A 22,823-nucleotide genomic window follows, 5' to 3' on the forward strand; every position below is an offset into this window, starting at 1 on the left:
AAGACAAAAGAAGAAGTGATACCTGCTCTTTCTTTTAACTTTATTTTATTCTCAATTATTAATATCAAGAAGTAAAGAAGGTCCTAAATTCATTTTTAAGGAAGGAAAATGATGGATTGAATGGATAATTACATAAATAATTAATTATATATTTATAAAATAGAATTGAAGTATTGATATGATAGAGAAAAAGATATTTTTTAATTATCATTACATACGCTATTTAAATACTTAATAATTAATATTGCATAAAAGATCTGAATTAAATTCAGGAAAATTCATATGTTTCATCACAAACTACTAGTGCATATTTGTGGGGCAACAAGAAAAAGTAAAAGGAAAATTCAAGTCTTGGACCTTTTTCTTGTCGTTTCTTGTACCAAAGCTTCGTTGGAAATAAAGAAGATTCAACCTTCCTCATTCCTTCATTCCATTTTCGAAGACTATATAAAGGCCATGCAATTTACCAGGAGGACACATTAAGCCGTTTACTTTCTATCACATTTTGCTTCCTTTTGCCCCCGAGAATGGCCAACCAAACCCCAACTGATATGCAGCAACTGAAGAATCAAAACCAACTTAGCGTGCAGCAACCACCGCCAAATCAAGCCCAAGCCAATCAGCAGCAACTGATGAATCCAGCCCCAGCCAATACGCAGCAGCTGACTAATCCAGCACTAACCACTATGCACCAATTACCCTCTGCTAAAATGCAGCAGCTGACTAATCCAGCACCAACCACTATGCACCAATTACCCTCTGCTAAAATCCAGCAACTGATCAAACAGACCCCAGCCAGTGCGCATCAACTGATCAAAGGTGACAGGCTCTTGTTCTCAAGCTCTGATGAAAATGCAATGACAAAGCAAATTCAGGCCACTCATTCTCCTGATGGACGTGAGTTCGACGTCAAACCTCTACTTAATATCGTTGAGAACATATTTGATCGTGCAGCCCCAACAATCGAGTCTCTTGCTCTACCAGCGGTAATGCTCTAATGATTTTCAAATGTTGTCAATATCTAATCCGCTTATGTTGCCAATAATCATTGAACAGAGAGGTATATAACAGGAGACGGTAATCTTTCAAAAAGACACCTGATAGAGAGCTTTTAGCTAACTAGCCATCTAAATAATTAAGTGCTAATCCATCTTTACAATAATGTAGGCGGCTCATCAAGCACGTCCTGATGCTTTGGATGACAAGACTTACCATAGCAGCTTCATGGCCATGCTTGAAAGTTTGTCATTTGTCATTGATCGAGTAGCTAGCGAGGTAATTAGTCTCCTTACATTTCCGATCTCTATCTAAATGCTTCCTGTATGCATCTCTAACTAGCGAGTTTCTTATTGTTTACAGATAACATACAAGTGCTCAAGTGGTGGTGAAGCGCATGCAATTACTATGTCAATACTCAACACACTATCAAGCTACACATGGGATGCCAAGTTGGTATTAGCACTAGCAGCTTTTGCAATGACTTATGGAAACTTCTGGCTGGTTGCTCAGAACTACACCTTAAACCAACTTGCAAAATCCATGGCAATCCTGAAACATATGCCTGATATTTTAGAGCATTCAAGCATGCTTAAGCCTCGATTCGATTCGATCAAACATCTCATAATGGTTATGCTAGCTATTGCCAAGTGCATCGTGGAGTTCCAGGAGCTTCCACCTCAGTACATTACAATAGATGTGCCTGCATTGTCTGCTGCGATTGCTCATTTACCAATTTCTGTCTACTGGACAATCAGAAGTATAGTGGCCTGCGCATCCCAGATTACTGGCCTTATTGGGCTGGGGCACGAGTATGTATTCGATCGATTGATGTCTATGAGGTTTTCTTTCTCTATCAAAGTTGCATGATAATAAAATTTATATAATTGACATATGAATTATATTCGTTGGTTATAGGCATATAGCATCAACTACAGAGGCCTGGGAACTATCGAGCTTAGCTCACAAACTAAGCAACATGCAAAGCCACCTACAAAATCAACTGGGACTCTGCTATAAGCACATTGGTAAGTTTCTTTAAGCAAAATATGCAAGGAAGAGAATCCATTGCAAAAGAAATGGGTCCAATTAATTAGTTGAATGTTCAAATATTTACCCTGATAAAAATGATCTCCGTATAATTAATGCAGATGAAAGGAAACATATGGAAACTTATCAGAACCTTCTACGTTTGTTTGAGATGGCTCACATTGACAACATGAGAGTTCTGAAGGCATTGATTTATTCGAAGGATGATATTCAGCCACTTCTTGAAGGAACCACCAAGAGGAGGGTTTGTGCTACTTTCTTCCCTTTCACTAATCAATTCAATTGATTACCTTCTTAAGAAAAGTGATGCTCTTTCACGATAGGTTATAGTTCTAAGCTATGTTTTGTCCTTCTGCTTGAAAAACAGGTGAACATTGACGTCCTGAGAAGAAAGAATGTACTGCTGCTAATATCAGATCTTGACATTACACAAGATGAGATTTCAATCCTTGAACAGATCTACAATGAATCACGGCTACATCCTTCCAAGCAGGAAAGTCGATATGAGATTGTCTGGCTACCAATTCGTGATCCAGCTGTCCCTTTCAATGATAATATGCTAAAGAAGTTTCAGGCTCTGCAGTCTGGCATGACTTGGTACTCAATCTACCACCCTTCTTTAATAGATAGGGCGGTGATCAAGTTCATAAAAGAAGAGTGGAACTTTGGCAAGAAGCCTATTCTTGTTGTTCTCGATCCACAAGGAAGGGTTGCCTGCCCAAATGCACTCCACATGATGTGGATCTGGGGCAGTGTAGCATTCCCTTTTACCACCATAAGAGAAGAAGCTCTATGGAAGGAAGAGAGTTGGAGACTTGAGATCCTCGTTGATGGCATTGATCCAATAATTACGAATTGGGTACGTTCGCCTGGCATAACATTCTTAGTTTTCATCAGCAGTTAATATTATAAACTAATATATACTAAGCATATCTCTCTCGCTTTTTAAAAGTTTTGATCTATGGTTTTATTAGATCGATGAAGGAAGATACGTATGCCTCTATGGAGGAGAGGACATGGAATGGATTCGAAATTTCACCAACACTGCACGTGCAGTAGCACAAGCTTCAGGTATCCCGTTGGGGATGGTTTATGTGGGAAAGAGCAACCCGAAAGAGCGAGTCAGGAGGAATGTCTCAACCATCATGGTAGAGAAGCTCAGCCATTATTGGCAAGACCTGACTTCAATTTGGTACTTCTGGGTTAGGATTGAGAGCATGTGGAGATCCAAGAATCAACTAGGAAAAAACTCTGAGAATGATCTCGTAATGAAAGAGATCATGTCAATGCTCAGCTTTGATAGCAGTGAAGGTGGATGGGCTATTTTCAGTAGAATGGCAGATGAGGTAGTGAAAGCCAAGGGAAACATATTCTTAACTTGCCTGTCAGATTACACTGTTTGGAAAGATCAGATTCAGCAGAAGGGTTTTCTGCCTTCAGTTAAGGATTACCTTAAAGGCCTACACACTGAACATCACTGCAACCGGCTCATTCTCCCCAGTTCGGCCGGAATGATACCTGAAAAGATAGTTTGCACAGACTGCGGCCTCAACATGGAAAGGTACATCTTGTATAAGTGTTGCGATGAATAAATAGCCATTTAAAGGGCAGATGTTACAGGCTTATGCTATATATGTCACTGCGGTAATGAATAAGCAGCAGTAGCTGCCACTATATAACTTACGCTATATATACAAGTGATGGTGGTGACGATGTTCAGGTTGCTTGATATACTGAACTTTTTGCTATATACTATGATGAAGAGTGAAATTTACTCGAGAAAGTGTTATTTATATATGCAATGTTGTGACTTGCATTATTATTTGTTGCCTTCACTATGCAATTTTGCATGATATAATAAAATCCCTATTTGCCTTCATAATTATGTCCTCTTTGAATTGGTGTTTTGGATCTATTTCGGGAAAAATAATGTTATGATTATTAACAATATAGTCCATAAATGCACAAATAAATTCCAAATAGTCTCATATTTCTACCCTTTTTCTTATTTATTATTTTAAATTTAAATCTAAAGTAATTAGAAAGTAATTGACATGTTTTCTTTCTCAGATTTTAATTTTATTACAGAAGTAACATAAACAATAATTACTTATAATCGAATCAAAACAAAATTTGATACATAAAAACAAATGATTTATTAATTTTATATCTATCATTCAATATAGTAACTATAAATAATCAAACACTTCGTATTAATAAACTACGAGCTATTGCTTATTTTTATAACAGTTTCGATAAACAGCTTAGCCAAAAAAAGCCTCTGTATGTTCATTCTAAATTAGGAAAGATGCTTAGCATGAATAGTCAGATAAAAGAGAGTAAAAGATATCAAATGGTTCATCTTTATTTATTAATGACTTATTTTATAAATTAAGCTTAATTGCCAGACTGCCATCTGTTATTAAAATTAGTATATAAATTTTTAAATTTTCAAATTTTGACACTATGCTAATATTGATTTTGATTTTAACTTTCAGTATAATTATTAACCAAATTTATTTACATGATATAACATGAATTTCGACGATAATAAAAAAAATTAAATTAATATTAGAGTGGTTAACTCGTCTTATTATTAAAATATTATTATTTAAATATATATTATTATTAGTTTTTAGTTATAGAATTTCATTCATTTTATAATTTCACAAACGGCAAATTTAAACTTAGAAAAATTCTAATAAAAATATAATATATGTTGATCTATATAAAAAAACTGATAAATAATTAATACATATTTTTTAATTTTAAATAATTAAATAAATATCAATTATTCAATCATCCAAAAAAAGAATTGCCAAGTTGATAAACAATTATGCTTTTTACCCTCCCACAATGAGGGCCCTGTTGCCTTGGGGGGCGTTGAAGCTTGCTTCATCTCCAGAATTTTCTTGGCCATCAATGGGATATGTCCTTAACAGAACCCATCTGATTCTCTGAACTCACTACTAATCATTATTTTTCATTTGAGTCCTCCTAAAATATTTCATCAAAGGGGCAGACCTAAACTGGGGCCAAAATCTGTCCCCTCAAAAGTTGAAAATTCACTATAATCTCAAATTGGTCTTTTAAAACTTAATATGTCTGAATTTCAACTTCTTAAAACATAGTTTAATTTGTAGATTTTCAAATCCCACACTATACTAACATGAACTCTTTTCCATTTTTAAATATTATATAAAGATAAATAAAATGCTTTTAACCAGTATGTATTTACATTATTAATAGAAATAAACCTAATAATATTTAATGGCATGAAGAAGTTAAATGTTTAAGATTTTCTTAATTATAGTATTAAATGGAATAAATAAATTCAGATACTTGCTTGAATTAAATTTTGAAAAACCAATAATTTCATTATCACAGAAAGAACTAAATTCTATGTTGGGAAAATATATAATTATTATTAAGAATTGAGAATTTATATTTATAAAGAAATCCATATAGTAAGACCAACTAAAGAGGATTCGACATATCTCTAAAAAATTAAAGGATTTGAATAACATCTGAAAATAAAATTTAATAAGTTTTTTTTCTCATTACTTTTAGTAATTTTCCTTCTATCAATTTGCTTATCCTTTAACCCATTTTCTGAATCTTAGTCTATTCTCCTCTATGTCTCATATTTCTTATTTTTTCATCAAAATTTTATTCTTTTGGCAGGCCTATTACCTTCGGTTATTGTATATTTTTCTAAATTTTATATTAGTTAATTTTAATAAATAAATATTAACTTAATTTTTTATAAAATTGTAGAGTTGAATTATTTTTCTATAGAAACAATAATATGGATGTTAAGTTCTTTCCATGGAAGTGGTGTAAAAATTAAAATATGTTATTCAAATAACCGAGCTCATAAAAGAATATTTATGAAATCGAAATATGAGTTAGTGTCACTAAGTAAAACGTATTGTAATTGTAATTTAATATTCCCTCAAATTATTATAAATAATACTTTTTATATATATTTTATAATGTTTAATATTTATTTTTAACTTGTATATCAAAATTAACCTATTAATTCTACGTCTATATATTTTTTTAAAAATAATTTAATACTTCAAATCTAGAACTTGAAATCAAATGAATGAATTTGAAGTGCAATGCAAGCAGACTGAGAAAAATAAAGGAACTTACATACTTTTTGCAATTAGAGAGTTGTAGCGCTTTTGAAATAAAAAAATATCGTGTGATTTTATTTTTTTACATTTTAACTATTTTATAAATTAATATATTTATATTTTTATGATTTAATATTAATATAATATTTATTTTCAATAATAAATTTTTTTATAGATGATTTGCTATTAAATCAACTATCAAAATACTTTTAAAATATATTATAATTTTATTTTAAAAAGTATTTCAATTTATTTTTAATAAATTAAAATTATATATTAATTTATTTAATATGAATTCAATGTAGTTAGTTATATACTAAATTATTTAATTAATGATCTTATTACAAAAAATGAGAATTATATTAATATTAAATTATAAAAGTTTAAAAATATTAGTTTATAAATAGTAAAATGTAAAAGAACTAAATTCTATAGTATTTTTTGTTATGAAAAAAATTAAAAATTTAGAATATAAAGTGTTAAATCACATTAATAATTTTTTATTTAAAAAAATAAAAATAAATGAAGCATTATGAAGAGAGGTGAAAGAGGAGAGGAAAACAAGAGTTTATGACTTGATTCAAAATCCTTGTTTGATGCTTAGATGTTAAGGATATTGAGTTAAAATTTTGTTTCCTCCTATGATATGTTAGGATTGACAATTATGTCATGCCTCCTAACAACCACCCTCGATTTTTGCTAAGATATGTCAAATTTAATATATTATAATTATTTAAATTGACTTATTTAAAATTTAACGATTTATTCATCGAAATTTTTTATATATAAATCTTCTAAATTTACAATATAAAACTTTTAATGTCATAAAATGAAATATTTAATTCTGAAATCCTAAAGTGAAGCATTGAATCTCAATTCTTAAAAATCAATTTCAATGGACTGATATTATAGACAATCAAAAGAAAAAGCATTCATATATTTAATTCTTTATATCTACTTATATACTCGTTATTTTACAATTAATATTCATATTAATTAATTTAATAGCGGGACACTCATTTGATATTGAAGTTCTTGCTAGGAACGGATCACACATTCTTAAGTAGACATGTGGACATGTAAGAAATGTAAAGAAAATGATAACTTAAATACAAATAAGTGTAAAAATATTACTAATTTGGTGATTGGACAATTTTTTATTTTCTATTTTTCACTTTTTTCTTTCTTATTTATTTATTATTATTATTATTATTATTATTATTATTATTATTATTATGATAATGATAATGATATCTTGATAAATATAAAAAAATAAAGATAATTAATATAAATTAATTAAACTGAAAAAGAGAATGTTATTATAAAAACAAACAAATAAAGAATAAAAAAGAAAAAAGAGAAAAAAGACAAGAATCAAGATTCATTATAGCCTAGAGAATTTTTAAAGCCTAAAATTGGATTTGGTCTTAAATTATATTAATAATTTGGTTAAATGTTATGATGACTAAAATATTGGCTTGTCAATTTTTTTACGACATGTGTTAGTCTTATATTTAAATGCTTTAGATATATTATTATTCCAATAAATTAAATCATCAAATTTTTAAATAAATAATTATTAGGCTAATTAATTTAAAATTAAACGATTGCAATGAAAAATAAAACTGAATAAAAAGTTAAATCATCGTCGTATAATTATCCCCTGAACTTTAGAAGAATTTGAAACTTGATTCTGCTGAAAGAAGATTTGACAAGGATTAGAAGCAACCACAGAATATGGAAATCAACTCCTCAGATAATCTATTACTCAGATTGGGTAGGTTAATGGGATCAAACTGATAATAAAAATATTTCTTCCTTTCCACATGCACCAGCAAGTGATACCAATTCTAGTATATAGTGAAGTCCTATCCAAATTTTAACCATTGACATCCACCAACTAGCCATATAGAAATAATAATGTTACTATTAAGCATATACATAAGGAAACCAAGTCTGTCTAACTTCTGATTGATATCATCTTATTATAAATTCAAACTTTAAACTTTTTAGAAAAATTAAAATCTATCTTCAGAAAGTGCTTTTCTAAATAAAATATAATTTTTTAAAAAATTAATTAAATATTTAATCAATGATGCCAAACTAAGTTCTTCACTAGCAAGTACGTAATTTTTTTAAAAAATAACCATTTTTATTTTTTAAATTTAATATTAAGAGTTAGTTTAACTAATTTAGAGTGTGCCGAGTAAAACCGAAATTATTCAACCTAATTTAGAGTATGCTAGGTAAGATCCTTATGAGCGCTAAAATAACTGCATATCCAAAACTCAAACTCGAAACTTTAATTGAACTAGAATAGATCTTTATCATCTCACCTAAATGCTTTTTGATAATAATTAATTTATTTTATTATCAATGCATATACACACACATGTGTATAATTTATATATGTACTAGTTCATATATAATTTAAAAACTCTAAGCAAGATAATTATACCAATAGTCACTTAATTTTATATTAAATTTCGTATCGATCATATATGTCTTTTTTTTTTTTACAGTTATTTAATTTTAAGTTGAATAGCAGATTAATCATTTATCTAAAATCTGGCGGTTTAATTCATTAGTATAATGACAAGTTTTAAACATTTAATGTTAGACTAACACATTGTAAAAATTTGATAAATCACTTTCCTCATCATCAAATCATTCAATCAAACTATTAACCTAACCCAAAACCATTCCATCTTTAGGATTTAAAAATCCTCTAGACTTTGATAATAAATCTTGGCTCTTATTTTTTCTTTCATTTTCTTCTCATCTTCTATTATTTATTCATTTATTGTTATAATAATATTTTCATTCTCATTTTTCAGCTTAATTAATTCAGCTTAATTATCTTTTTCTTTATTTATACTTTACCAAGACACTATTTTCAAAATAATAATAATAATAATAATAATAAAGAAAGAAAAAGGTGAAAAATAGAAAAAGAAAGAGTGTTCAACCATCAAATTAATAATGTTTTTGCTCTTTTTTATTTTTAAGCTATCATTTTCTTATTCTTTTTTACATGTCCACATATTTATATAAGGATCTACAATCAGTTTTAGTTTAGTGTAAGAACTTCAAAAATCAAATGAGTGTTGAACCACCAAATTAACTAATATCAATACTAATTGCAAAATGACATAAAAAATTTACAGTTTATGAGTGCATTTTTTTCTTGATTGTCTATGAGATCAGAATTAAAATCAATTTTTGAAAATTAGATTCAAAACTTTACTTCAAGCTTCAAAATCTGAAATTTTGTTTTATAGAATTAGTGATTTTATGTTTTAGATTTAAAAAACTTTAAGATTTTTTTTTTCTCTTTTCTGACAATTAAATCAGATTTTGGATGAACTAAAAAAATCATATGACCAAAATAGAACTTAGTATAAATTAAGTGATAATTGATATAATTATCTCGGTTCTTGGATTTGCCAAAAGGAAAAAAAAAAAAGAAAAGGAAGAAAGGAATAAACAAACAAACAAAGCACAAAGCAAAAAGCATAAGTGATACTCTACCCTTTCTTTTAACTTTGTTTTATCCTCAATAATTAATAGCAAGAAATATAAACTATCAAGTAAAGAATCATTTAAAACAAAAAGTTCAAAGAGTTATTTTGAAAAGCTACAGTGCAGATTCGTGGGGCAGCAAGAAAAGGTAAAAGAAGATAAGGGTGTAATGATCATCCATGTCCAGGACTTGTTCCTGTCGTTTTTGTACTAAAACTTCATTGGAAATAAACAAGGTTCAACCTGCCTATATCCTTTATTCCATTTTCGAAGATTATAAGGCCATGCAATTTGCAAGAAATACACATTAAGCGCTCTACTTTCCATTGCACTTTGCTTCCTTTGCTCTCTTTGTGTAATCCCAAAAATGGCTAACCAACCTAGTGTGCAGCAGCCATTGACGAATCAAACCCAAGCCAATCTGCAGCAACTGATGAATCCAACCCCAGCCAATACACAGCAACTCAACAATCCAACTCCAAGCACTCTGCAGCAATTGGCTAATTTAACCCCTGCTAACATGCAACAATTGATTAATTCAACTCCAGCCCGTATGCAACATCCTATCAATCCAACCCCAACCAATATGCACCATCCCATCAATTCAACCCCTACTAACATGCAGCAACCGACCAAACAGACACCAATCACTATGCAACAACAGCTCAAACAGTCCCCAGCGAGTGCGCACCAACTGATCAAAGGTGATAGGCTCTTGTTCTCAAGCTCTGATGAAAATGCAATGACAAAGCAAATTCAGGCGACTCATTCTCCCGATGGACGCGAGTTCGATGTCAAACCTCTCCTTAATATCGTTGAGGACATATTTGAGCGTGCAGCCCCAACAATCGAATCTCTTGCTCTACCAGCGGTAATGCTCTAATGCTTTTCAATTGTTGTCCATATGTAATCTGCTTATGTTGCCAATAATCATTGGACGGAGAGCTATACAAAAGGAGATACAAATCTTTCAAACTTGAGACCTGATAGAGAGCTTTTAGCTAACTAGCCATTTAAATTAGTAAGCCTAATTCATCTTTAAAATTTGTAGGCGGGTCATCAAGCACGTCCTGAAGTTTTAGATGACAAGATTTATCATAGCAGCTCCATGGCCATGCTAGAAAGTTTGTCATTTATCATTGAACAAATAGCTAGCGAGGTAATCATCTTACTTTCCTGATCTCTATCTAAATGCTTCTATATGCATCTCTAACTAGCGAGTCCCTTATTTTGCGCAGATATCATACAAATGCTCAGGCGGTGGGGATGCACATGCTACTACTATGTCAATACTCAACATGCTATCAAGCTACACATGGGATGCCAAGTTGGTTATAGCACTGGCAGCTTTTTCAATGACTTACGGAGAATTCTGGCTGGTTGCCCAGAACTGCACCTCAAACCAGCTTGCTAAATCTGTGGCAATCCTGAAACAATTGCCTGATATTTTAGAGCATTCGAGCATGCTTAAACCTCGATTCGATTCGGTAAAAAGTCTCATAAAGGTTATGCTAGCAATTGCCAAGTGCATTGTCGAGTTCCAAGATCTGCCCCCTCGATACATTACAATGGATGTTCCTGCATTGTCCACTGCAATGGCTCATTTACCAATTTCTGTCTACTGGACAATCAGAAGTATAGTGGCCTGTGCATCCCAGATTATTGGCCTTATTGGGCTGGCGCACGAGTATGTATTTGATCGATTGATGTCTACGAGGTTTTCTTTCCCTATCAATGTTGCATGATAAGAAAATTTATATAATTGACATATGAACTTCATTCGTTGGTTATAGGCATATAGCATCAACTACAGAGGCCTGGGAACTATCGAGCTTAGCTCACAAACTAAGCAACATGCAAAGCCACCTACAAAATCAACTGGGACTCTGCTATAAGCACATTGGTAAGTTTCTTTAAGCAAAATATGTAAGTAAGAAAATTCATTTCAAAAGAAATGCGTCGAATTAATTAGTTGAATGTTGAAATATTTACACTGATAAAATGATTCCCATATAATAAATGCAGATGAAAGGAAACATATGGAAACTTATCAGAACCTTATACATTTGTTTGATATGGCTCACATCGACAACATGAGAGTTCTCAAGGCATTGATTTATTCGAAGGATGATATCCAGCCGCTTCTTGAAGGAACCACCAAGAGAAGGGTTGTTGCTACTTCTTCTAAGCATTTTTATTTATTACTTTCTTCGGAAAAGTGGTAATTATAATTCTAAGTTATTTCCTACCTGACAAAACAGGTTAACATCGATGTCCTGAGAAGAAAGAATGTGCTGCTGCTAATATCAGACCTTGACATTACACAAGATGAGATCTCAATCCTTGAACAGATCTACAATGAGTCGCGACTCTATCCTTCGAAGCAGGAAAGTCAATATGAGATTGTCTGGCTCCCAATTCTTGATCCAGCTGTCCCTTTCAATGATATCATGCTAAAGAAGTTTGAGGCACTGCAATCTGTCATGACTTGGCACTCAATCCACCACCCTTCTTTGATCGATAGGGCAGTGATCACGTTCGTCAAAGAAAAGTGGAACTTTGGCAAGAAGCCTATTCTTGTTGTGCTCGATCCCCAGGGAAGGGTTGCCTGCCCAAATGCAGTCCACATGATGTGGATTTGGGGCAGTCTAGCCTTCCCTTTCACCACCATAAGGGAAGAAGCTCTATGGAAGGAAGAGAGTTGGAGACTTGAGCTCTTGGTTGCTGGAATTGATCCAATAATTACAAATTGGGTACGTTCGACTGGGATGACATTATTCTTAAATGTCATCAACATTTAATATTACTATATTATAGATTAACTATATATACTAAGCATATCTCTCTCGCTTTTTAAAAATTCTCAACTTTGATTTTATTAGATTGAAGAAGGAAGATACATATGCCTCTATGGAGGAGAGGACATGGAATGGATTCGAAAATTCACCAGCACTGCACGTGCAGTAGCACAAGCTGCAGGTATCCCATTGGGGATGGTTTATGTGGGAAAGAGCAACCCGAAAGAGCGAGTCAGGAGGAATGTTTCAACCATCATGGTTGAGAAACTCAGCCATTATTGGCAAGACCTGACTTCAATTTGGTACTTCTGGGTTAGGATTGAGAGCATGTGGAGATCCAAAAATCAACTGGGAAAAACCTCTGAGAATGACTCGTTAATGAAGGAAATCATGGCAATGCTCAGCTTTGATAGCAGTGAAGGTGGATGGGCTATTTTTACTAAAGGAACAGAAGAGCTAGTGAAAGCCAAGGGGAGTGTATCCTTAACTTGCCTGTCAGATTATACTATTTGGAAAGATCAGATTCAGCAGAAGGGTTTTCTGCCTTCACTTAAGGATTACCTCAAGAGCCTTCATACTGAACATCACTGCAACCGGCTCATTCTCCCTAGTTCCGCAGGAATGATACCTGAAAAGATAGTTTGCACAGAATGCAGCCGCAATATGGAAAGGTACATCTTGTATAAGTGTTGCGATGAATAAATAGCCATTTAAAGGGCAGATGTTAAAGGTTATGCTACATATGTCACTGCAGTAACGAATAAGCAGCAGTAGCTGCCCCTATAACTTATTCTATATAAGTGATGGTGGCGATGATGTTGAGGTTTGCTATATACTATTATAAAGAATGGAGTTTTACATGAGAAAGTGTTATTTATATATGAAATGTAATGCCTTATATTACTATTTGTTGTCTTCACTATGCAGCTCTTCATGATATAATAAGATTCCTGTTACCTTCATAATTATGTCCTCTTTGAATTGGGAAACAATTGGTGCTTAGGATAAATATTCGGGGATGGAGAAAATCATTATAAGAAAAAAGAAAAATCTATATCAAATGCAGTAATTCATATCTCCCGAATTTGTTAATGACACTGTTACAAGAAAATAAGTTTTTTTTTTAAAAAAAAAAAACTAAATTCTTTTAAACTTTAAAATTGTGAATTGTATTCTATAAAAGTCATAAAATTAAAAGAAATTGACTAATGATTTAGATCTTATTTATTATAGAGTCAAAGGGTAAGTATTTAACAATATTTCCTAGATATAAAAGAATTATGTTTGATCTTCATTATTTTAAAGGAGAAAAGTAATTCAGAAATTTAACCTTTTGAATTGAATTTATTTTTTATTCTTTTATTCTATTTTCAAGTATCAATAGATGTTTTATTAAGGTGCTCGAATCCTTCTCCTAGAATGTTACATCGAAATCCTAGCAGGAACAGATTGCAAACAGAGGCAGATTCAAACAAGAGGCCAAAATTTGCCTCCAGCCCCGGTTCCCTCAAAAGGAATAGATTACTTTCAAAATTCAGCATCTCATTTTGGGAATTTCTGTGTCTAAAATTGGTGTGATTTTATCTATACACCATTAACATAATTTATTAATTCTAAATGATTGATTGTTTAATATCAAAATGTCAATACATATATATTATTTTTTTTATTAATTGTGACATATATATCAAATTTACATAAGAATATTGTATAAAAGTAAATATTCATACCCCACCCCACCTATAATAGTAACTTGTTTTTAGGGATTTAGGTAGAAAATCCGAAAAGAAGGAAGTAGTAATATAATTCACAATGGTTGTTGGAGAATATGTGGAAAGGATATATGAAGTAGGGCATCTAATTGAAGTGTCCTTGTATGACATGATAGGATAGGACTTTGTCAATATATACGGTGACAAACTGACAAAAGGAATGATGTACATGGGATTAACCTACCCCAGCTTTTGCCGGAAATCAGAAACATTCCTTAAAGTAAAGTCTTGCTGGGCCAACCCTTTTTACCCTTTACACCTTTCAATAGTTCAAAATAGTGATTTTTCATTTCAATTCTCACTTTGTTCTTTCAGACCTCACAACTGTCTCAGCCCATAACATACATCTAAATAACGATTTTCACTGGGAAAAAAATTCCTTATTATATATTCTTTTATTTATATTAATTATTATATATTATTTAATATTAAAATATAATATATATCACTTTTTATTAGTTATAGTATATATATATATAATATAATTAAAAATTTTGAAAGAAAAATAAAATAAAATCATATGCTACAAGCTTAGATGGCAATTTATGTTCCACACTCCAATCCACCCTATAGTGTGGGCGGGAGACAGGAAATACGTGCAGGACTTTGTCCCGCTTCAATAGATTTGTTTCTTTTATATATATTTAAATTTATATTAAAATGAATTATAAATTACATATTAAAATATATATTAAGTAAATATTTTTATATTAATAAATATTAATTTTTTATTTATACATCATATGATTGTTATAATTATTTTAATTTTAAATAATAATATAAATTATTTTATAAATAAAATTAAATAAAAAATTTAATATTTTATAGATATTTATGATTTTTTAAAAATAAAAAATTAAGTAATTTTAATGTCTTTTTTAATTTTTTACATAAATTTAAATTTTATGTGTTAAAATAAGTACACATGATAAACTGTGTCAAAATATGTTAAAAACTTTTAAATCAAAATTATATATATATATATATATATGTATATGTAAATTTATTTATTTATATTATAGTAAATAAAATTTTAAAATTAACATAATTAATAACACAATTTTTTTATTTTTTAATTAATCATATTTTAAAGAATTAAAAAATCGATATACTTTTGATAAATAATAAAATACATTATCTATTAAAATTAATATAATATAATTTTTAGAAAATTTTTATATACTAAAATTTTATATTATTGGTGAATAAAACTAATTTTCTTTACACATTTGACAATTTTAAGAACTTTTTCAATATGAAATTGATAATTTCATAACTAAAGTATTGCATTTTTATAGTGGATATCAATATATATTTATGATTTATAGAATAATATTCATTGTTTACTATAATGATTTTTATTTTATATTTCGTCAATTTTTAAATGCTCATTATTTTAGTGAAGAATATTCATAATTTATGATCTATATATTCATTAATTTGTTCTTGTCAATTTAATAGTTATAACTTTATTCCGATTTTTGTAAATACTTATGTATCAATATCTCCCCCAGCCTCGGTTTAAAAAGCTCCTGCCCTTCTTGCAGGCTCTCAATGAAAAAATCTGGTTTTGGGAGTTGCCGGTGTGAATCCCGTTCGTTCCTTTCTTTCTTTTCTGAGTCAAGTGCTTGGGTCACAGCAAAGAAAAACAAGAAAGCACAGATATATTGAAACCTTACGGTCAGATAGGCGTGTCAGCAAAAGCTGTCGCACCCTCAAAAAAAATCCTACTCTATTTCAAAAATTTCCACAATTGCAATTGTTTGGAATATAAAGGGCGTCAGCAATGACCCCACGCGTAGATGTCTCGACGATCTTGCTCGGACCAGGCTTTAGTCCTTGGTTGTCATCCTGAAACCAATGGTTAGAAGATCCAACTATGTATCAAAATAGAAGCAAAAATTGATTTCTCAAATTACTATTAAATATTTATTTTCAGATGAAAATGATATTAATTTTTTACAGAAGTTAAATTCATTATTTTTATGATGCATGTTGAAATATTTTTATAGTTGATATAAGTTTTCATCATTTATAGGCATAATATTTATTAATTTGTTAATAGATATTCATAATTAATGAATACTATATTTATTAATATATTGAAACAAACATATATAACATAAACATAATTAATGAATATTATATTTATTAATTTATTGAAACAGATATATATAATATAAACATAATATAAATCGTTTTTAGAGTTAGTAATTATCAAAATTTATATTGTGGTACAAATATCTTTTTAATAAAATAAACTTAATAAAAACTAAATATTTAACTTTTAAATAATGAACATTCACTATATATTTAATGAATATAAATTAATAAATATTCAATACTGAAAATCAAAATTCTGACTCACGCGTTACATCTACCTGAACCACATTAATGTAGTCCGTAATGCATGATATAAGGCTCCAGGTTAGATTAGCTCAGATGGGGCACAAGTAAGGCAAGCAAAAGAAAGGCTTCTTTTCGACGATTGGGAAGGCAGCCATCTAGTTGGCTTATTTTTGTAAGTAAACTTAGCAAAGCAAAAGGAAGAAAGTGCTCCAAAGGTACTGGAGCACCCGAGTTTCTCCAAATAGAAATAGACAGGTTTTTTTTTCACCAAAAACAACATAATTATCTGCATGCATGATTAATTAAAACATGATAACCAACCCTGATACAAGCAGCTTGATTTCAGCATAAGATATGGCTATATATGTCAGCTTTCTCAGAATTTCTGTCCATTTTGACTGCAACGTGAGCCTGAAATTGGGAAGAAATTTGAGACTTGATTCTGCTGTCGGGGAGATTTGACAGGGACTAAAAGCAACCACAGGATTACAAGATATAGAAATCAACTGCTCAGCTAATCTATCGCTTACATTGGCTGGGTTAATGGGATCAAATCTTTGCTTTTTCAAAGTAAAAATATCCCTTCCTTTCCACATGCACTAGCAAGTGATACCAATTCTTTTAACATGTGCATAGTCGAGTCCTCTCCAAGTTTTAACCATTAACCACCAGCTAGCCATACAGAAGTAATAGTATTACTATTAAGGATGTATATATAAGCAAAGCAAGTACGTTTAACCAGAGAGCAAAGTTTGTTTAACCTGTGATTGATATCATCCTATTACACTGTTACATAAATCAGAACAATATGTGTATATATACATACGTATCAGTTACTTTTAGCTTTTTAATTACTTCATTGATATGTATTAATCAGGTTACTTTAATAATTATTTATTTAAGCTTTGAGGCAAAATCAATATATATTTCAGAAAGTACTTTTCTACACAAATTATCAAAATGAAGAGTTGAATTCAATATTTTTAATCGATGGTGCCTAAATTATTTCCTAAAGGAGTATGTACTTTAAAGAAAATTAACCCATTTTTTTTATTAACAAACTAACAAACAAACAAACAAAAGCCAAGGGAAAGAAAAAGAAGAAGAAAAGAAACAAAACAAAGAAAAAGCAGAAGAAAAGAAACAAAACAAAGAAAAAGCAGAATTGATACTTTTCCCTTTCTTGTAAATTTGTCTTATTCTCAGTTGCAAAAGATATAATTATCAAGTAAGAAGCAAAATATTTTAACTGGGTCCAAGAATCATTTTTAAACATACGAAATTTTAATGTTACAAATCATCTCTGCATTGAGCTTATCTCTATTTCACATAATAAAGATCTTAAATAATATTCATATGTTTTCTCAGAAACAGCTGGTGCAGTGGGGCAGCAAGAAAAGGTAAAAGGAGATAATGGTGTAATGATAATGCATATCTAGGGACTTTCTTCTGTCGTTTCTTGTTCTAAAACTTCATTGGAAGTAAGGAAGATTCAAACCTGCTTCGTGCTTTATTCCATTTCTGATGATTATATAAAGGCCATGCAGTTTGCCAGAACACATGTAGCGCTTTACTTCATTCGCATCATTTTAGCTTCCTTTGCTCTCTTTGTTTAATCCCAATAATGGCCAACCAAACCCTAGCCAATATGCAACAACTGATGAATAAAAACCAACCCAATGTGCAGCAACCGCTGCCGAATCAAGCCCAAGTCAATTTGCATCAACTGATGAATCCAACCCCATCCAACATGCAGCAAACACCAGCCACTATGCAGCAATTGACCAATCCAGCCCCAGCTAACATGCAACAATTGATCAATCCAACTCCAGCCCATATGCACCATCATATCAATTCAAACCCAGCTAATACGCAGCAACTGATTAAACAGACCCCGTTTACTATGCAACAACTCCTCAAGCAGACCCCAGCCAGCGCGCATCAACTGATCAAGGCTGACAGGCTCTTGTTCTCAAGCTCTGACGACAATGCAATGACAAAGCAAATTCAGGCGACTCATTCTCCTGATGGACGTGAGTTCGATGTCAAACCTCTCCTTAATATCGTTGAGGACATATTTGATCGTGCAGCTCCAGCAATAGAATCTCTTGCTCTACCAGCGGTAATTCTCTAATATTTTTTAAAATGTTGTAAATAGTTTAATTAAAAGTTAAATTTTTTAAAATAAATTAAAATCTTGAGATAATATTTTGTCACTCTTAAAAAGTGGTTTTAGAGTGAGACTTGTCCACCAATTAGATTTGTGAAAAACTAACTTTTTTTAAAAAGATTAATTTTTTAAGAAATTCTATAATTATTAGAGGTTTTTTTTAGAGTATTAAGAGTTTTTAGGAATTATTATCCAAAATTTGATTAGGGAATTTAAAATTGTAATTTTAATAAAATTAAAACTGATATACTCAATTATATATTAATTTTGTATTAGAGTATTTTAAATTTAAAATATACTTCAATCGTAGTTAGTTAATAAATTTTTTGAATGATAATGAATTTTTTATCAAATTTTTCTAGGGTAAGTGATTAAGTAAAATTAATTTTTAAAATTAAGAAATGATTTATATACCTATAAAAAGTACAAATATCATCATTTAATAAAATACCATGTAATCAAATTGATTTTTAAATTTTTTATAAAAAGACATAAAAAAAAAAATAAAGCTATGAAGATAAAAGAAAATGAGGGAAAGAAATAAAGAAGAGTAGAATGAAATAAGGACAAAGCTTGCAAAATTTCCGCTGAACCCTATGTTGTTGCTTCAGCTCTCTGTCTTCCTAAAATTGAAATTATGTAAAATTTCATCCTAAAACGAGAACGTTTTCTAAAAACTTTAAATTAAGAAAAATCCCATGATCCTCTTATGTTTGCCAATAATCATTGGACAGAGAGCTATAAGAGGAGACGGAAATCTTTCAAAGATGAGACCTGATAGAGAGCTTTTAGCTAACTAGCCATCTAATAATTAAGTGCTAATCCATCTTTACAATAATGTAGGCGGCTCATCATGCACGTAATGAAGCTTTGGATGACAACACTTACCATAGCAGCGTCATGGCCATGCTTGAAAGTTTGTCATTTGTCATTGATCGAGTAGCTAGCGAGGTAATTAGTCTCCTTACATTTCCGAACTCTATCTAAATGCTTCCTGTATGCATCTCTAACTAGCGAGTTTCTTATTGTTTACAGATAACATACAAGTGCTCAAGTGGTGGTGAAGCGCATGCAATTACTATGTCAATACTCAACACACTATCAAGCTACACATGGGATGCCAAGTTGGTTATAGCACTGGCAGCTTTTGCAATGACTTATGGAGAATTCTGGCTGGTTGCCCAGAACTACACCTCAAACCAGCTTGCAAAATCCATGGCAATCCTGAAACATATGCCTGATATCTTGGAGCATTCAAGCATGCTTAAACCTCGATTCGATTCAGTCAAAAATCTCATAACGGTTATGCTAGCTATTGCCAAGTGCATCGTGGAGTTCCAGGAGCTGCCACCTCAGTACATTACAATGGATGTCCCTGCATTGTCTGCTGCAATGGCTCATTTACCAATTTCTGTCTACTGGACAATCAGAAGTATAGTGGCCTGCGCATCCCAGGTTATTGGCCTTATTGGGCTGGGGCACGAGTATGTATTCGATCGATTGATGTCTGTGAGGTTTTCTTTCTCTATCAATGTTGCATGATAAGAAAACTTATATAATTGACATATGAACTTCATTCGTTGGTTATAGGCATGTAGCATCAACTACAGAGGCCTGGGAACTATCGAGCTTGGCACACAAACTAAGCAACATGCAAAGCCACCTACAAAATCAACTGGGACTCTGCTATAAGCACATAGGTAAGGTTTTTTTAAGCTAAATATGAAAGGAAGAACATTCATTGCAAAAGAATGCGTCCAATTAATTAGTTGAATGTTGAATTATTTACACTGATAAAATGATTCCCATATAATAAATACAGATGAAAGGAAACACATGGAAATTTATCAGAACCTCATACGTTTGTTTGAGATGGCTCACATTGACAACATGAGAGTTCTCAAGGCATTGATTTATTCGAAAGATGATATTCAGCCACTTCTTGAGGGAACCACCAAGAGGAGGGTTAGTGCTACTTCTTTCCCTTTCACTAATCAATTCAATTTACTATATTCTTAAGAAAAGTGATGCTCTTTCACGATAGTTTATAGTTCTAATTTATGTTTTGTGCTTCTGCTTGAAAAACAGGTGAACATCGACGTCCTGAGAAGAAAGAATGTACTGCTGCTAATATCAGACCTTGACATTACACAAGATGAGATTTCAATCCTTGAACAGATCTACAATGAGTCAAGGCTCCATCCTTCGAGGCAGGAAAGTCAATATGAGATTGTCTGGCTCCCAATTCTTGATCAAGCTGTCCCTTTCAATGATAACATGCTAAAGAAGTTTGAGGCACTGCAATCTGTCATGACTTGGTACTCAATCCACCACCCTTCTTTGATCGATAGGGCAGTGATCAAGTTCGTCAAAGAAAAGTGGAACTTTGGCAAGAAGCCTATTCTTGTCGTGCTCGATCCACAAGGAAGAGTTGCCTGCCCAAATGCAGTCCACATGATGTGGATTTGGGGCAGTCTAGCCTTCCCTTTCACCACCATAAGGGAAGAAGCTCTATGGAAGGAAGAGAGTTGGAGACTTGAACTGTTGGTTGATGGCATTGATCCAATAATTACGAATTGGGTACGTTCGCCTGGCATATCAATCTTAGTTTTCATCAGAATTAAATATTACAGACTAGCCATTAAGCATCTCTGTGTTCTCCTTTTAAAATTTTTGATCTGTGGCTTTATTAGATTGAAGAAGGAAGATACATATGCCTCTATGGAGGAGAGGACATGGAATGGATTCGAAAATTCACCAGCACTGCACGTGCAGTAGCGCAGGCTGCAGGTATCCCACTGGGGATGGTTTATGTAGGGAAGAGCAATCCAAAAGAGCGAGTGAGGCGGAACATCGCAACCATCATGGTAGAGAAACTCAGCCATTATTGGCAAGACCTAACTTCAATTTGGTACTTCTGGGTTAGGATTGAGAGCATGTGGAGATCCAAGAATCAACTGGGGAAAACCTCTGAGAATGATTCCTTAATGAAGGAGATCATGGCAATGCTCAGCTTCGATAGCAGTGAAGGTGGATGGGCTATTTTTACTGGAGGAACAGATGAAATAGTCAAAGCGAAGGGGAGTATTTTTTTAACATGCCTGTCAGAATACACTTCTTGGAAAGATCAGATTCAGCAGAAGGGTTTTCTGCCTTCACTTAAGGATTACCTCAAAGGCCTTCATACTGACCATCATTGCAACCGCCTGATTCTCCCGGGTTCCGCCGGAACGATACCTGAAAGGATAGTTTGCTCAGATTGCAGCCGCAACATGGAAAGGTACATCATGTATAAGTGCTGCGATGAATAAATAGCCCAAAAGGGCAGATGTTACTGCAGTGATGAATAAGCAGCAAGGAGCAGCCAGAAGCATACACTATATAACTTATGCTATACAAGTGATGATGGTGATGATGTTGAGGTTGCTTTATATGTTGCAGCTTTGCTATATGCTATTATGAAGAGCGAAAATTTACTCCAGAAACTCTTATTTATATATGCAATGTAATGGCTAGTATTTCTATTTGGTCTTTTCACTGTGCAATTCTTCATGGTATAATAAAATTCTTATTACCTTAATAATTATATCCACTTTGAATTGGGAAAATATTGGTGGTTAGGATGAATACTTAGGGAAGAAAACAAAGAAATTAAAAAGAAAAAGAACAATTCATATCAAATGCAATAGTATGCGTCTTTCTTATTTATTAATGAGCTATTACATTTGTTATTTTCCATTTATTAAGAAGCTGGAGGATACATAAACAGGCGCTAAACTTCATTCCTTGGGGTGAGAAAACTTTTGAATAAGAAAAAAAGAAATAGGTTATGTTGGATAAGCTGTTTCGGTTTAACCCAGTTATCTAAACTGGAGTAGGTTATATTTTATATCTAAATTGAAGTAAGTTATATTTTATATGAAACTGAACAGTGTTAACGATAGTTTTTCAAAGTCAATGGTGACAGTGAAATAGATGCAATAACTATTAATTTTGATTTTTTAATAAAACATAAAATATTTGA

At 31.7% G+C, this 22,823-nt stretch overlaps 3 protein-coding genes across 3 annotated transcripts; all 3 read left to right on the forward strand.

Annotated features, from left to right (window-relative positions):
• Positions 1 to 468: 468 nt before the first annotated feature.
• On the forward strand, positions 469 to 3,925 carry LOC8260350 (protein SIEVE ELEMENT OCCLUSION B). Its single transcript, XM_002526920.4, has 7 exons — positions 469 to 986; positions 1,168 to 1,275; positions 1,360 to 1,808; positions 1,915 to 2,024; positions 2,148 to 2,290; positions 2,414 to 2,905; positions 3,021 to 3,925. Exons 1-7 carry the CDS (start codon positions 528 to 530, stop codon positions 3,636 to 3,638), a joined length of 2,379 nt encoding a protein of 792 aa, XP_002526966.3. The 5' UTR covers positions 469 to 527; the 3' UTR covers positions 3,639 to 3,925.
• Positions 3,926 to 9,903: 5,978 nt separating this feature from the next.
• Positions 9,904 to 13,470, forward strand: LOC8260349 (protein SIEVE ELEMENT OCCLUSION B). Its single transcript, XM_015724048.3, has 7 exons — positions 9,904 to 10,581; positions 10,762 to 10,869; positions 10,949 to 11,397; positions 11,504 to 11,613; positions 11,736 to 11,878; positions 11,972 to 12,463; positions 12,593 to 13,470. The coding sequence occupies exons 1-7, from the start codon at positions 10,078 to 10,080 to the stop codon at positions 13,208 to 13,210; spliced, it is 2,424 nt and encodes an 807-aa protein (XP_015579534.2). The 5' UTR covers positions 9,904 to 10,077; the 3' UTR covers positions 13,211 to 13,470.
• A 4,702-nt stretch (positions 13,471 to 18,172) lies between these two features.
• Positions 18,173 to 22,385, forward strand: LOC8260348 (protein SIEVE ELEMENT OCCLUSION B). The gene is made up of 7 exons (XM_002526918.4): positions 18,173 to 18,751; positions 19,643 to 19,750; positions 19,835 to 20,283; positions 20,390 to 20,499; positions 20,622 to 20,764; positions 20,888 to 21,379; positions 21,493 to 22,385. The coding sequence occupies exons 1-7, from the start codon at positions 18,254 to 18,256 to the stop codon at positions 22,108 to 22,110; spliced, it is 2,418 nt and encodes an 805-aa protein (XP_002526964.1). The 5' UTR covers positions 18,173 to 18,253; the 3' UTR covers positions 22,111 to 22,385.
• The last annotated feature ends 438 nt before the right edge of the window (positions 22,386 to 22,823 follow it).

This window comes from Ricinus communis, chromosome 5 (assembly GCF_019578655.1).
Source record: "Ricinus communis isolate WT05 ecotype wild-type chromosome 5, ASM1957865v1, whole genome shotgun sequence".
Taxonomy (NCBI): Eukaryota; Viridiplantae; Streptophyta; class Magnoliopsida; order Malpighiales; family Euphorbiaceae; genus Ricinus; species Ricinus communis.